The sequence below is a fragment of the Sapajus apella genome, unplaced genomic scaffold (genome assembly GCF_009761245.1).
Source record: "Sapajus apella isolate SASKATOON/1434 unplaced genomic scaffold, GSC_monkey_1.0 scaffold1, whole genome shotgun sequence".
In the NCBI taxonomy this organism is placed as follows: Eukaryota; Metazoa; Chordata; class Mammalia; order Primates; family Cebidae; genus Sapajus; species Sapajus apella.
This window is the reverse complement of record NW_022436941.1, coordinates 28500543-28515662: the sequence shown is the minus strand read 5'-3', so window position 1 is coordinate 28515662 and position 15120 is coordinate 28500543. Positions and strand designations below refer to the sequence as shown.

Here is a 15120-nt window from a genome sequence, read left to right as displayed (position 1 = left end):
TTTTACTTTTATTTTTTGTCCATTTTTATACTGACCACCCCTCTGAAAGGAAATTTAGAGTTGAAAATATATAAGTTTACAAAACATCTTTATTTAAGGAATTCAAAGAACCTAACAAATATCTCAGTCATTCTTTGTCGCATTCCTGACTGGTCAAAATAAGTCTAATTAGGAGATGTCTTACTCTTCTCCCTCCCCCTCCAAATCAAAGAAGCCTCAGGAAGCCACTGAGATGAACAACCTAGCTGCTGAAGATCGCTCAGGAGTCACTTTCGGCTTGGGGGTGGGGATTCATGTTGTATCTTCACCTAATGCACCACACTTACATATTTTGTGTGTAACTGAGAACATCACCCTGGCAGCCTCATCTTCCACGTATCAGTACTTTTCAACAAAATAGTATGACATTATCACCACCAGAGGGAGCCCGAGCCTTCTCTTGCACCCAGGTTTGACCCTACCCAGGTTTGGGCTTTAACATCTTCCAAATATCCCACTGAGTAAAGGTTCACCCATGTAGAAAAGCAGGTTGAACAAAGCTTTTTTCCTAGTGATAAACATAAACTGTAGCTAAAAAATGTATTAAATAGAACTGTACTTCGTAAGGTTTTATCAGACGAGATCTAATCATATTTCAGCTTAACACCTTTTAGGAGAAAAGGGTTTTGTATTTTATACTACTCTGCGTCTCTGGTATTTAATAGTGAACTGGATTTTCTAGCTATTTATTAGGAGTTAAACACCCACAAATGAGTAATAATGTATCATAACATTCTGATCCTTAATAGATAATGTATATATACTGTAGCAGGAATTTTAAGAATATGGGAGTAATGGAGAGATCAGTGGTTTACTGTATATCTGAAATGCCAAATACACATATATATTTTTATATAGTACATGTTTTAATACATTTTCTGCATTCTGTATACATCTGAAAATGTGTGTGTGTGTGTGTGTGTGTGTGTGTGTGTGTGTGTGTGTGTGCATCTGAAGAATAATTTTAATTGCTTTCCTTGAATACTGCCCTAGCCATGTTTCCACTTTTTCTAAGGGCTGGAGTCTCACTATGTCTCCCAGGCTTATCTTGAACTCCTGGCCTCAAGTGATGATCCCTCCTCAGTCTCCCAAGTAGCTGGGACTACATGCACAAGCCACCATGACCAGCTCATGTTTCCACTTTTAAAGAAAGCTGCAGTGGTTCCTAAATTCTCACACAACCAAATTCTAGTCATTAAGGACTTTTTGTGAATTGGCTTACTCTACTCTTTCCATTTCTCACCACCTCCTCATCTCAAGGAAAAACACAATCAAATACCTGCAGTGTTTCTAGAGAAGAACTAAGACCTGGAGGAACTTACTAATAAAAGTAACTGCCAGTGTATTTATTTTGACACGGGCATGACCTCACTTCATGCTCAGCAAAATCCTAAGAGCATGGTACCATCAATGTTATAGGGAAGGAAGCTCGTGGGGATCAGGTAATAAGCTCAAGATCCAGAATGCAAACAACAGTACCCAGCAGATATTTTATTAACTGTCAATAAATCTCAGGTTTTTAACAGTCATAACCCAAAGGACAGAGCCCAGGTTGTGCTATATGAAGTAATCCATCATCCTTAAGAGTTATAACACTTTTTTATTCAGTTGCCCACTTGACATTTCCATTAATTGCCTACTTGTCATCTCAAATCTAACAGAAATCTTGATTCTCTCCCCGTAACACGTTCCTGACCTATCCCTTCCCATCTCAGTAAAACAGCATGCTACCCACTTAGTGGATCAGCTCAGAAACTCAACGTCATCCATAATTCCCTTCATACTACAAATATGTCAGCTTTACTTCCAAAATGTATTCTAATTGCTTTCCTGCTTCCTTTCTTCCTGTTTCTCATTCTGCTTTTTACCAACCAGAGCAAGTTCTTTTGTTGTTGTTGAGATGGAGTTTTATTCCTGTTGCCTGGGCTGGAGTTCAATGGCATGATTTTGGCTCACTGCAACTTCTGCCTCCCAGGTTCAAGTGATTTTCCTGCTTCAGCCTCCTAAGTAGCTGGGATTACAGGTGACTGCCACCACACCCAGCTACTTTTTGTATTTTTAGTAGAGACAGGGTTTCACCATGTTGGCCAGGTTGGTCTTGAACTCCTGACCTCAGGTGATCTGACCTCCTCGGCCTCCCAAAGTGCTGGGATTACAGATGTGAGCCACCATGCCCCATCAGCAACTTCTAAGTGAACTACTCTCCACACAAATACATATTTTTTTCTACTTTAATTGCACTTGGGCTGTATCAGATGAGAAATCTAACACAGGTCCTACTGGACTAAAAATCAAGGTGTTGGCACTGCTGCATTCCTTTCTGGAGACTCAAGGGAAAATTCATTTTCTTGTGGTTTCCAACTTCTACAGCTGCCCGCATTTATTTGTTCAAGACCTTTTCCTCTATTTTCAAAGCTAGCAACAGCAGGTTGAGTCCATTTCAATTCAAACACGTCTTCTGTCACCTCTTCTTCCACTTTTAAGAAACTTATGATTACTTTGGGCCTACTTGGATAATCCAGGATAATCTCCCTGGCTGAGGGTCAACTGATTAACAACAGGCCCAATTCCACCTGCAATCTTAACTCCTCTCTGCCATCCAGTGTCATATGTCACACATTATGGAGATTAAAACATGGACTTATTTCAGAGGTCATTATTCTTCCCACCACAATAACAGTAAGGTTTTTCTTCCTAATTCCTTTATATAAAAACTCACTGTTGAAGTAAAGATACATTAACATTTTAATATGAGACTTCTAACATGCAAAAATAAAATATATGATGATAGCACTAAAGACAAAGGCAAGGATAAGTGGGGCTATATTTCCCAATGTTTCTAAATTTTAAATAAAATGTTACAATATTAATCTTAGAGTGTGATAAGTTAAGGAAGCATACTGATATGAATCAGACTTACAGAGAGAAAGCAATAAATAAAAAATAATAAAAGTATAGGTAAGACATCAATAGAGAATGTAAAATGGAGTATCAAAAAATATTCAATTCACACAAAATAAAGTAGGAAGGGAAGAACAAACCAAGAAAAAACAGACATAATTAACCAGAAAAAAAGAACAAGAGGCAGATTTAAATCCCAAACTATTAATAATTATGTTAACTGCCAGCAGACGAAACATTCAACTTAAAAGGCAGGGATTGTCAGGCTAGATTTAAAAACAACGTCGACAAAAGATCAACTGTGCACTGTTTACAAGAGGTGTACTTTAAGTATAAAGACATAATTAGGCTTAAAGTAAAAGGATTAAAAGGATATACTATGCAAACAGTAAATATGTAGAAGGTATGGTAGAATGTACATGTGTGCGTGTGTGGTAGACACAGAGAAAGGAATATTACCAGAATAAAAGGTCATCAGTTTATCAGGAAGAAAAAAAGAAAAAAACACATATGTATACCCCTAACACCAGAGCATCAAAATAACTTTTAAATTAAAATAATTCAAGGGAAAAACAAATTCACAATCACTGTGTTGGAGATTTTAACATCCATCTCTAAATGACTACTTGAAAAGTAGATAAAGAAATAAAAAAAGACACAATCTGAACACTATCAGCTAACTACATCTACTTGACACCCAGTAACTGAGACTCATTCTTCTTGAGTCCTAGTCATCATTAAAGACCATAGGCTAGACCTTAAAACAAGTCTCAATAAATTTCAAGGGATTAAATTGTTCAGACTTTTTTTAAACCATAATGGAATTAAATTAGAATACTAATGAGATCTGTAGAAAATCCTGAAATATTCGGAAATTAAAAAACACACAACTAAAAATGCCATGAGAAAACAAACAAGATAAAAATTATTTTTAACTGCATGACAATAAAAACAATGTCAAAAATACGTGAGATATAGTTAAAGCAAGGCTGGAAGGGAAATTTATAAATTTATGCTTAAACTGGAAAAGTAGAAAGGTTTAAAATAAATATCATCCTAAGAAGATAAAAAAAAGAAGAGCAAGTAAAACACAAAATAAATAAAAAGAATAATAAAAAGTGAAAGTCAATGAAACAGACAAACAGCAAAGAAAAAGCAACAAAATCTAAAATTGGTTCTCTGGAAAAAAAAAAAAAAAAAAAAATTAAAAAAAAAAAAAAAGAAAAAAAAAAAAAAAAAAAGAACAAAATCTAAAATTGGTTTTTTGGAAAAAAAAAAAAAAAACATACATTTAAAAAAATGAAGAGAAAACACAAATCACCAACATCAGGAATCAAAGAGGTGATATCACAACCAATATTACAGATGTTAAAAGCACATGAAGAATTATAAACAAATTTAAGCTGAAAGATTTGACAACTTAGATAAAAATGAACAAATTATTTTAAAAGCATAAATTACCAAAACTTACACATAAGTATAATATATGAATATCTCAATGGCTGCCAAAATAATTGACTTTGTAATTTAAAACCTTCCGCAAAGGAAATTCCGGGCAGAGATTGTTTCATTGGTGAATTATATATTTAAGGAAGAAAAAAAATGCTTTTATCTTAACTCATTCAGAAAATACAGGAAGAAGGAATGCTTCTCAAATCATTTTAAATGACCAGTATAGTCTTTTCACCAAAAACCTGACATTACAGGAAAATTACAAATTAATTTTTCACAAAAACAAAAAAAATCTTAACAAGGTAATGCCAAATAGAATCCAGCAACATACAAAATGGAAAATACATCACGATCACAAGGGGCTTATGCTAGGAATGCAAGGATGTATCATTCAAACCTGAATCAATCTAATTCCTCCATGAACAAAATAAACCAATATACAATTATCTCAATAGATGCAGAAAAAGTTTATAACTAAACTCAAGACCCATTCATGATCAAAACTTCACTAACTCTTAGCAAACTAGAAATAGAAGGATCTTCCTCAATTGTGCAGCTAGCCTCATATATAATGTGACATACTGAATGCTTTCCCGCTTTGAAAAAGAGCAGCCAAGGATGTCTGCTTTCTTACCACTTGTATTCAACATTGTAACTCACCACTGTACTACATGATCTAGGCAGTATGATAAGGGAAATAACAAAAATAAGAGACAGAAAGACTAGAAATCAAGGAAAACTGTTCACAAATATGATTGTGACTGTAGAAAATCCTAAGAAACTGCCCCCCACAAAAGCTTCCAGAGTTAATAAGTGAATTAACAAGGTTTATGGGGTGGCAAGATGTAGCATCAGTATTTTTAAAAATCATTTATTTTTCTACATACTAAAAAACAAATGAATTTTTTGAAATGTTACAAACTAAATGTAATGACTCTGTACTGAAAACTGTAAAACAATGTTGAAAGAAGATAAAAACAAATGGATATTTATTTTCTCAAAATTGATCTATACATTCAACATAATCCTAGTCAAAAGCCTTTGGGGGAAGGCAGTAAAAACCAACAAGCTGATTCAAAAATTTACAAAGAAATGAAAAAGTTCTAATAAAACAGCTAAAACAATCTTGACAAAAACGGGGAGAGTGAAAGCCAAAGTCAGAGAATTTATACTGCCTTATTCATGTCTTACTATAAAGCTACAGGAACAGACACAACATGATGACTTAGGGACAGACAAATAGATCAATGAAACAAAATTGGCCCACATATGAGCAGTCGATTCATTTTCAACAAAGGCCACAAGGCATTACAATGAAAAGTCTTTTCAAAAACGGTGGTGGAACTAGATAGACTATAGGAAAAAAACCTCTCAATCTCTACTCATCCATATACAACAACTAATTCTAAATGTAACACAGACCTAAGTATAAAAGCAAAATTTATAAAGCTGCTAGAAAAATATATAAGACTATCTTTGTGACCATGGGGTAGGCAAAAACTTATTAAGATTAAAAAAAAAAAAAAAAGCCTTAACTATAAATGAAAAAAAAATGATACATTGATCTTCATCAAAATTAAAAAGTCTGCTCATCAAAAAGCAATGTTAAAAACATGAAAATGCAAATCACAGCCTGGGAGAAAGTATTCATTCATAATATGCATATTTGAAATAGAACTGTTATCCAGAATACATAAATAACCTAAAAAAGAATAATAAAAAAGAGAAAAAAACCAATTAGACTGGACAAAAAATTTGAACACTTAAAAATGAAGACATATGAATAACCAATAAGCATACAAAAATGTGTTTAACATCCTTAGCCATGAATGAAACACTCATTAAAACCAAGATGGAATATCTACTTCAATCCTAGTAGAATGGCGAAAATTAACAAAACAACAAACTCAAATACTAGCAAGAACTGGGCAGAACAAGACCCTCTCATACCTTGCTAGGGGGATATGAAATGATACAACCTCTCTAGAAATCATTTTGGTAGCTCCTTAAAAAATTAAACATGTGAATACCCTCTAATCCAGCAATTCTACTCCTAGGTGTTTGCCCAAGGCAAAAGAGAACAGATTCCACACACATACTTGTACAGAATGTCTATAACATAAAGGCAAAAACTGAAAACAATCCAAATGTCCATCAAAAAGAGAACAAATAAAAATATTGCTGTATATAAATAAAAATATTTAAATAACCACTGATACCACAGATGAAGCTCAAAAACATGCTGAGTGAAAGCAGCAAGATTTTAAAGGATTATACATTGTGTTACTACATTTATATGAAGTTCAACAAGAGAGAAAAACTAATCATAGAAATCAGAATAGTGGGCCAGGCGCAGTGGTGGGTGCCTGTAATCCCAGCACTTTGGGAGGTTGAGACCAGTGGATCACTGGAGGTCAGAAGTTCGAGGTGAGCCTGGCCAACATGGTGAAACCCTATCTCTACTAAAAATACAAAAAATTAGCAGGGTGTTGTGGCAGGCACCTGTAATCCCAGCTACTCGGGAGGCTGAGTAGGAGAACTGCTTAAACCGGGAAGGCAGAAATTGCAGTGAGCCTAGACTGGGCCACTGTACTCCATACTCCAGCCTAGATGACAGAGGGAAAAAAAAATTAAAAAAAAGAAAGCAGAACAGTGGTTGGTTGTGGGGGTGGGCACTGACTAGAAGGAGCATAAAGGAACTTTCTGGATAATAAAAATATTTTATATCTTGACTGGCAGGATGGATACACTATGGATACATTTGTCAAAATCCATTAAACTGATGAGAGCATTTGACTGTATGTAAATTTCACCTCAAATTGCCTCAATTTTAAAAAGAAGTTTATTCCTTAAACTGTTAAATAAATCTCAAACCACTCAACTAGAAAATGATTAAATTCCCAGGTCCATCTACAAATATTTGCTCCATAATATAACTGAATTATAGTAATAACTTTGAATTATTCAATTTCTCAATTTTTATTTACAAATGAATCATTCCATTTATTTGCTATTGACTCCAGGAATGTTTTTTGACTTCTTCAAAACTTATATACAGGATTTTTTTCTTATTTTATTTTACTTTCCTCTTTTTAAATGAATTCAATGTACTACTGGCATTTAATTGAACTCAGAACGCTTTAGAAATGGTTAGAAAAATTGAATGCTATTTTTAAGACTTGATATCAAGTTGCCAAACCTTGTATATAAGAAGTGCTTCATAGAAAACAATTCCACACAGAAAGGTAAAAGTGTGGTGGCAAAAGATTTACCCATGACTATGCTGGGTCTAATCTTCGGTTTTGCACCTTTTCATTAAACTAATTCAATGAAGTCTGATTCTTTCATATCTAAACTTCATTTTTTTATTGCAGTTGGGGGGTTGGGGGGAGGTGCTATCACAACAAAGGAAATTTTCATTAACCTCTGCTTTAAATTGATTACTAGTTTAATTAGGTTACTCAAAAAAATTAGAGTAACTGATACATCTGTAAGGGTGTACATGGCTTAGTGACTATTTGCAGATTTTCTATTACAAAAAGAATGTCATCACTCATAATGATGCACTGCTAATACACACACACACACACACACACACACACACACACACACACACACGGTTAATTTCTAATTGAAACATAAACACCTAAGACTGAGAAGTGTCCTTTAGTGTCCCACAGCACACAGGGTCCTGGTATGAACCCCCAGTACAGTCTTGAGTTCTTTCCTAATCTCTTTTAACCTGATGTGACACTCACAGCTGTCTCTTGTCACCCTCCTGCCTGGCTCCCTCAGAGCTCCCTACCTACCTACGCAGACTCCACTTCCACTCCCCAACATCCTTTCACTTCTTTATCATACACAACTGGACTCCCTCCTCCTGTGAGTAATCAACACCAGACATCTAACCACCCACGATCACAAAAGGATCCATAGTCTCAGCTCACTTTAAAAAGGTGAGCTATGCTTTGGGAAGTGGAGTGGGAATGAGGCATCTAAATCTTGATGATGCAGATTTAAAACACACAGGCACACAAACTTTACCAGTTCAAAGAAAAGTAATTTGGCGGACTGGCAACCACACCATTATGGTGTAATTGTGCTCACACATGGTGTTGCATAGCAACAGAAGGACCATGCAAATTCCAACATTGAGGTATAATGAATCACTCACTGACTACTGTTCAAAAACGGTATTTTGATGGGAAGATATTTACATCTGGTTCAGTCTGGAACAAGACTTCAGGGAACTGTGAAACTCAAACTAAGAGAAACAGCAGGTTATTTCACCAACAGCCTGGCTCTACAAAAAGGAGACTATTCCTATTTATTCAGGTGAATGTATACTTTGGTTAAGAAGCAACACAAAACAAAAATAAGGCTTTGAGGACCTTGTTTTCATGACATTTTGTTTTGGTTGTGCTTCAACTTCTATGGCTTCAAACATGGTTTAAAAATGTCACAAATATTAGAAGGTAAATATGACAAACAGTGGAATAATCCTGATTGAACTAAAACACTTTAGAAGACCTGAATATCCACACTTTAAATCCAGTGTTTTTGAATCAAGGTATAAAAAGAGTCCACATACGAACGAGATCTGTGTCTGGATCGCCTGTTGTTGGGGTCAGCTTGGTTTTTTTCCTTTTGTCTCCTTAATACAGCTTCCCACTGAGGCGCTGAATCAACCATATCATTCTCCTGCCGTATTCTGCAAGAAAAGCCATGCATCTACAGTTAACAACTACATGCATGGTACATTTTAGGTTCATCCTAAACTTGATTTTAAATGTTATTTAAGCAGCAGGAATTTTATTATGATCATTTATGGCTAAAAATGCATATTAACTGAATCAATATATCCATACATAGGTAAGCATATATACACACACAGAAGTATACATTATAATATGTATAATATATATGTAAATACATGTTATTTGCAGACTTCTGATTTTAATTTTCTAGGAAAATGACATGTATCAAAAACTCATTTTAAACATTTTTAAGTTTTGACTAAACAAACTTTGGTGTCTACTATGGAGCCAATTTTAACCTACAAAACAAAATCATATTTTAAATGTGCTAGTCAAAACAGTAATAAATGATTTTACTTTGAACTATTCTTAAAAAGTTAAACTAATTGTCAAAGTTTTCATCAGAAATAGGTGCCAATATAATTCCCATTTTTTAAGGCAGAAATCTAGAAGTAAAAAAGTTAAATATGGTGGCATAATGTATTAGCTGAGTAAGCACACAACATTTCCATCATGGCTTCTCACCATGTTTAAGAGGGAATGAGAGTTGGATGCCAGATGTGGCCAGGGAAGGAATGTAAATGAGAAAGAGAAAGGTGGGAAAGACTCAGATGCACAGGCACTTGACATGTAAGATCACAGGACAGTGTTACCAAATCCTCTCATTTTTTAAAAAAAGATAATTCCCTAAATCTGGATTTTTAAAGTGAACTCTTCTAATTTTTAAGTCTGACAACCAATTCTAAATTATAAAGCATGATATAGACCTAACAAAACCCATGGACCACGTTCAACCTGCAGTAATTATAGATTTCTGATGTATCAAGTCTTTCAGATAACGAGGTACACTATTTGGGGGAGAGGAGAAGTACTTATTTATGTGAAATACTGTTTTGAATGTGTTTTTTTGCAAAAACTGAACACCTGCTATTTGAATAAGTAACTTTTAATTTATGTAAGCTCTTCAGAAAGCTGCTCCATAGTGTTCATCTTCCAGGGTATGAGAGCAGCATGGAACTGCCAGGTACTCACCCTAGTACTGCAACTGCATGAGCATCGCTGCTTCAAGACAAAAGTAAAAAGAACAGGCAGGCTTGGAGGCATTTCTTTCTCTGAACATATGTCTTTTGGTTCCTGTGTTATAACACTCAGTATAGGCTGTGGGCTGGGTATCTGGGTTTGCTTACAGGTACAAATCAGCTGATGGGTGACAAGTATTCATTTCACATATAACTTAGACATAATGTAAAGCAATTCAAGTTGAAAAGAACAGCATTTTGTGAGGAAGAAACTGTTTAAATCTCTCTAGTAAAGGAGAATTCTGCTAAATAAAAAAATTATCTATAACATACTCCAACCTTTTGAGGTGTATGTATTTCCTCACTACAGTTTTCATTTTTAGTAGGCTATTATTTGAAGATTAACAGCATACTGTCAGGGTATTTTTGCCAGATTCAAAAGCATAACTCTTTCTCTCATTGCATGAACAAAGTAAATTCAAATTGAACATATACTGCTATGGACTTTAATATTAGAAATATCTGAAGAAAACCATGAGAAGGTATACTACTTGAGGTCATAATTATTAATCATTCTTTGAAACAAACACTCCCATTTGAAAATGGCTTGTTAGTACCCGTCTGTGCTGTATACACACACACACACATTTTTGTAGCCAGAACCTACACCTACAAGCCATTCTGTGTTCACGTGCCAGTCAGTAACCCACCAGGCTTGCTGATAGGGGAGCAGGCCTGGACACCCCCAGGACCGAGGGGTCAGGATTAAGAAGAGACAATCACAGGGAAGGTGCCATGCTGGCAAGGTGGCATCTCCCTTCCTACAGGAACCCACACTGGACCTACAGGAACCCACACTGGATTGCTGGGCCCAAGATTGGGCACAAAACTCCTAACCCTGGAGTCTTTTAGGATGCAGCTTTCATTCTAAATGAAATCACTGCCAAATTGATGGGCAGAGCTAAATTTACAATGTGAAATGTCTGTATCAGGGAATCATGGTTTCTAAATATTTTTGAGAGGTCAAACCTACTAACAAGGCTGAGGCCTGACTTGGACAAACAGACACTTTTCCCAGAGTAATAGACATTGAAAAGGAAGCACAGTTACTGTATGTTCATTCTCATCTATTGTAGAATTCAGATGGCTACCTTAATACTCTTTACTCTGATAACAAAAAATTAAAACTCCTGAGACATAAGCACACATATTTCCTGTATCCTGCTATAATAGTAATAAGGACCAAATCAGAAAGAATTCAAGATTATATATGTACCTTTAACTTTTTTTCTAAACGAAAGTCTAAAGTTAGGGCAGTGTAGCCTTGTCACTTAATATCCTTGTGATCCACACGTTTCAAAGACAGAAGCCCTCTACTGGCGATGCTGTTCATAAATATTCTAACAAGATGCATTAAAAATGTAAGAGCCTTTGGACAGTCACAACAGAAGCACATTTTCCTGAGGAATGAGGAGTGTGGCCACCTTGGCCTGTAATGAAGTTTGAAATTACACCCTTACAAAAGACCTCTGGTTAATGGTGCCTCATTACAACAATCAAAGTGTCATTTCTTCCACTGCTGAACTGCTCCAAAAAACACAGGTGCCACTTGCAAAGAAAAACATCCTAGACCTAGAAGCAAGAATATTGTAGAACTCTGTCCTGAAGAGGCAGGAGATAAACTATTTTGTTTATGCATGAGTGAATAAAGAATTCGTTAATTGAAAAGACATGTTTCCTGTGATGATTCTGACTTTTAAAGTCTCATTTATTCTTAGGTGTAGGGGATCCAAGTAGTTTTTGCTTCCTTTACTGCTCTATTTTAGTCTCGGTGTATAGATTTATGTCAAGAAGAATAAAATACTACTAGCATTGTTCTGACATAATACCTTTTAAATAGTCAAAATGTGCTCTTACATCATAGTCAAGAAAGTCCCAAAGGCGAAAAAAGAGTCCATTGTAATTTACATTGTGGATCTATTAATTTTCAAATGTTGCATCTAATGGTGAACTTCAATAAGCTGACAAACATTTCTTTCCTGTACCAGTTGATCCAGTAAGTCTATGTTTATCATATTTTGTCCACTTCTCTATCTGTAACTATGGAGGGTCAACAGCTGTGGTAGGAAGTATATCGTAACAAGATTTTTGCTTTTTAGTTAATGTATAAGGGAGAGGGTTGCTTTAGAATACAGCATATTCTAACCATGTTTCAGCAAAGCATTCTAATATATTTCTTCCATCTCTTACCAGACTTCAACACTCTACTTTTCCAGGCTATCCATACAATTTAGAGTTTAACTGCATTTGACATTTAATTAAAGTCTGAAAAGGTTTTGAAGATGAAATGCCATATAATCGTTTGATAGCAATAATGAAGAAAATTACTATTCCTAGCCTCTTCTTTCCTGTCTTACCAATTACAGTCCTGCATCTTCTGCAAAATTCTTCACATTACCAAATGAATTCTTACACAAATCCCCCTGAGTTTTATTGTGAACTCCCCTTTAGCAGTTTTGTTCCTAACAGAACATTCCTTTACATGAGTTCTCAATTCACTGAGATAAAACATGTTAATACCAAATCTAAGAAGACTTCCAGTGAATGGATAATGAAGCTTCGAGATGATACAAGCCATAAACGTTGCTCCTGAGTTTTCTCCATTCCCAGTTCTGCCATTATATGACTCAGAGATCTTGGGCAAACTGCTTATCTTTTTTGATCAAGTCTCAGGTTGTTCATATAAAAAATTATGGCAAAGATCCTTTCTAGCTTTAAAACTTGCTGTTTCTCTATTTACATTGTATTTCCAAACCGGTCAGACATACTGAAAGAAACTTCTACTCTTCAACTATAGCATAACATTCCAGAAAATTGCTTCATATGGCCCCTCCATTGCCAGAATTAAATCTGCAGGTCTCAACTGATTGTGAAATTCTGTTTCTTATCAACTGTACTCATTTTTTTGGATCACCTGCTATAAAGCAATCTTCTTTTATTTTCTACTTTTCTTCCCTAGGGAAATTTATGTTTTTTCCAGGCATCTGTTGACATATTCCCTTAAGACCAGCAAGAAAAAGTTAATTTGCTTTTGCCACTGTCCCTACCATCAATAAATTATTCTTATTTGCTCTTAAAGGTACTTCTGTCTCTTCCACTTATTCCTTATGCCCCCACTACTAAAATGGGCTACCTTTGGTACAATTTCCCTTTCAAACTCTCCTGTTTTCATAAATTGTTAACGGATTTTTCCCTCACTCAGTAATGTAACAGCATTCATCAGTTGCTGTGGCTTTGTCCTTCCACAGTCATCTCTGTCAACCTTGATTATACTCTGGAAGCCCAAAATCACCCATATCAAATGTCTAAATCTTGATATATCTTATTAAAATAGAAATCAGAAACTCCTGTTTCACAAATCATTAGAGCAAAGTAATCTCTAAAGAAAGTTTAGGCATTTTAGTTTTTAATCCTACCAGTGAATTGAAACTCCAACTTCAATTCCCAGTACCAATGTAATCCTTCACTACTGAGATCACAAAACTTTTAAGTTTTAAGGCGGGGGGAGGGGGGGATGTTACATAAACAACCCCTTAAGAATCTAGTAAAAGCTCCAGACCCTGTCTCTAGAAAACTATGCACTTGACCCCCACACACAATTTTACATACAATTTCATGGGGTTATAAAACCCCCAGCACCTATCCGTGAATGAGAAATTAAGAATCCTGGTGTAAAAACAACCAAAGGTATAAAGTTAGAAAAGGTGGGAGAATGAAAGATAGGACGAAACGTTTTAAAATGCTGGAAAAGGATGGCGGAGAGGACAGGTGAAGCAGCAGCAGTGAGTAACTCTGGAAGTGGGTATAGGACTGTGTGACTCCATACTTCAAAGCGCTCTCACTTCATACATTTCATTTCATCCTTCTGGTAACTCACTCAACAAAACAGATCAGCTGTTACAGCACACCTCCCTGTCCCTCCCGCCTCCCACCAACTTTAACGAGAAGAAAACTAATACTTGAACTGGTTATACAAGTTGCCCAAGGTCAAATATTAGCACAGAGCAGAACCAAGACCCAATCCCAGGTCCTCAGGTTATTCTGTCATACTACTGGGGGCTCCTAGGAAGAGAGGGAATTCAGAGAAGACAGAAGAAAAAAAAAAGACTGGGAAGGAAGTCCAGAAAACAGAACAGGGACTGGGTGAGAATACCATGATACATAGAGTGAAAAGAGAGGCAAGAGGAGGGAGAGGGAGATGAGGATATAAGCAGAGAAAGTAAGAACTTTCTGTCATCTTAAATGTTGTAACAAAAATCTGTGACTCCGACTTCTATCTGGTTATAGAAAGAGAGTGAAAAATTATCATCTCAAACTTCAAAACCTAGAAAGCTGTAGGATACTCATCCAGATTACGAGAACAGTAAAGAAAGAATAAAGTAGAAAGGGGTAAAGGAAAAATGATGTCCCAAATAAAGGAGCAGGGTAAATTCCTCTGGTGTTCTAGGACACACTGGGGGATGAAACCTAGAGTTAGGGCACAATTAACACCAGGCCCCTCACATATTGGGCCTTGTCAGGTCTGCACCCAAAGGGGAGAAAGAGATGGGGTGGTTATTTACAGTTATAGTTTCCTAAAATTGAAACTAAACAAAAATCTTTGCTTCTAACAGCCTTCCAGAGCTGGTGTGCATTATTTTTTTTTAATTTAATGGTTGTTAAAAGCCTGTTTTGGATAAAGTTGATTCATAAACACTGTTTTATTAACTTTTGTTTCTCTTCAGAAACATTTCTTCACAATGAGAAATATTTAAATGGTTATCCATGGAACCAGTAAAGCAGCTTATGCTTCAGTGGGTTGACTTCTTGGAAAAAAGAAAACAGTATTTCCATTAAGTGGCCTCATGCCTAACAGGAAAGACCTCCTTAAAAATCCTGCAAGGAGTAGCAGA

At 35.7% G+C, this 15120-nt stretch overlaps 1 protein-coding gene across 1 annotated transcript in view; it reads right to left on the bottom strand.

The window, feature by feature from the left end:
• EPB41L4A (erythrocyte membrane protein band 4.1 like 4A) overlaps positions 1-15120 on the bottom strand; it is a 265551-nt gene that overhangs the window by 11871 nt on the left and 238560 nt on the right. The window contains exon 18 of the mRNA XM_032274491.1: positions 8984-9103. Coding sequence (XP_032130382.1) covers positions 8984-9103 — 120 coding nt within the window. The remainder of the gene's footprint in view (positions 1-8983; positions 9104-15120) is intronic.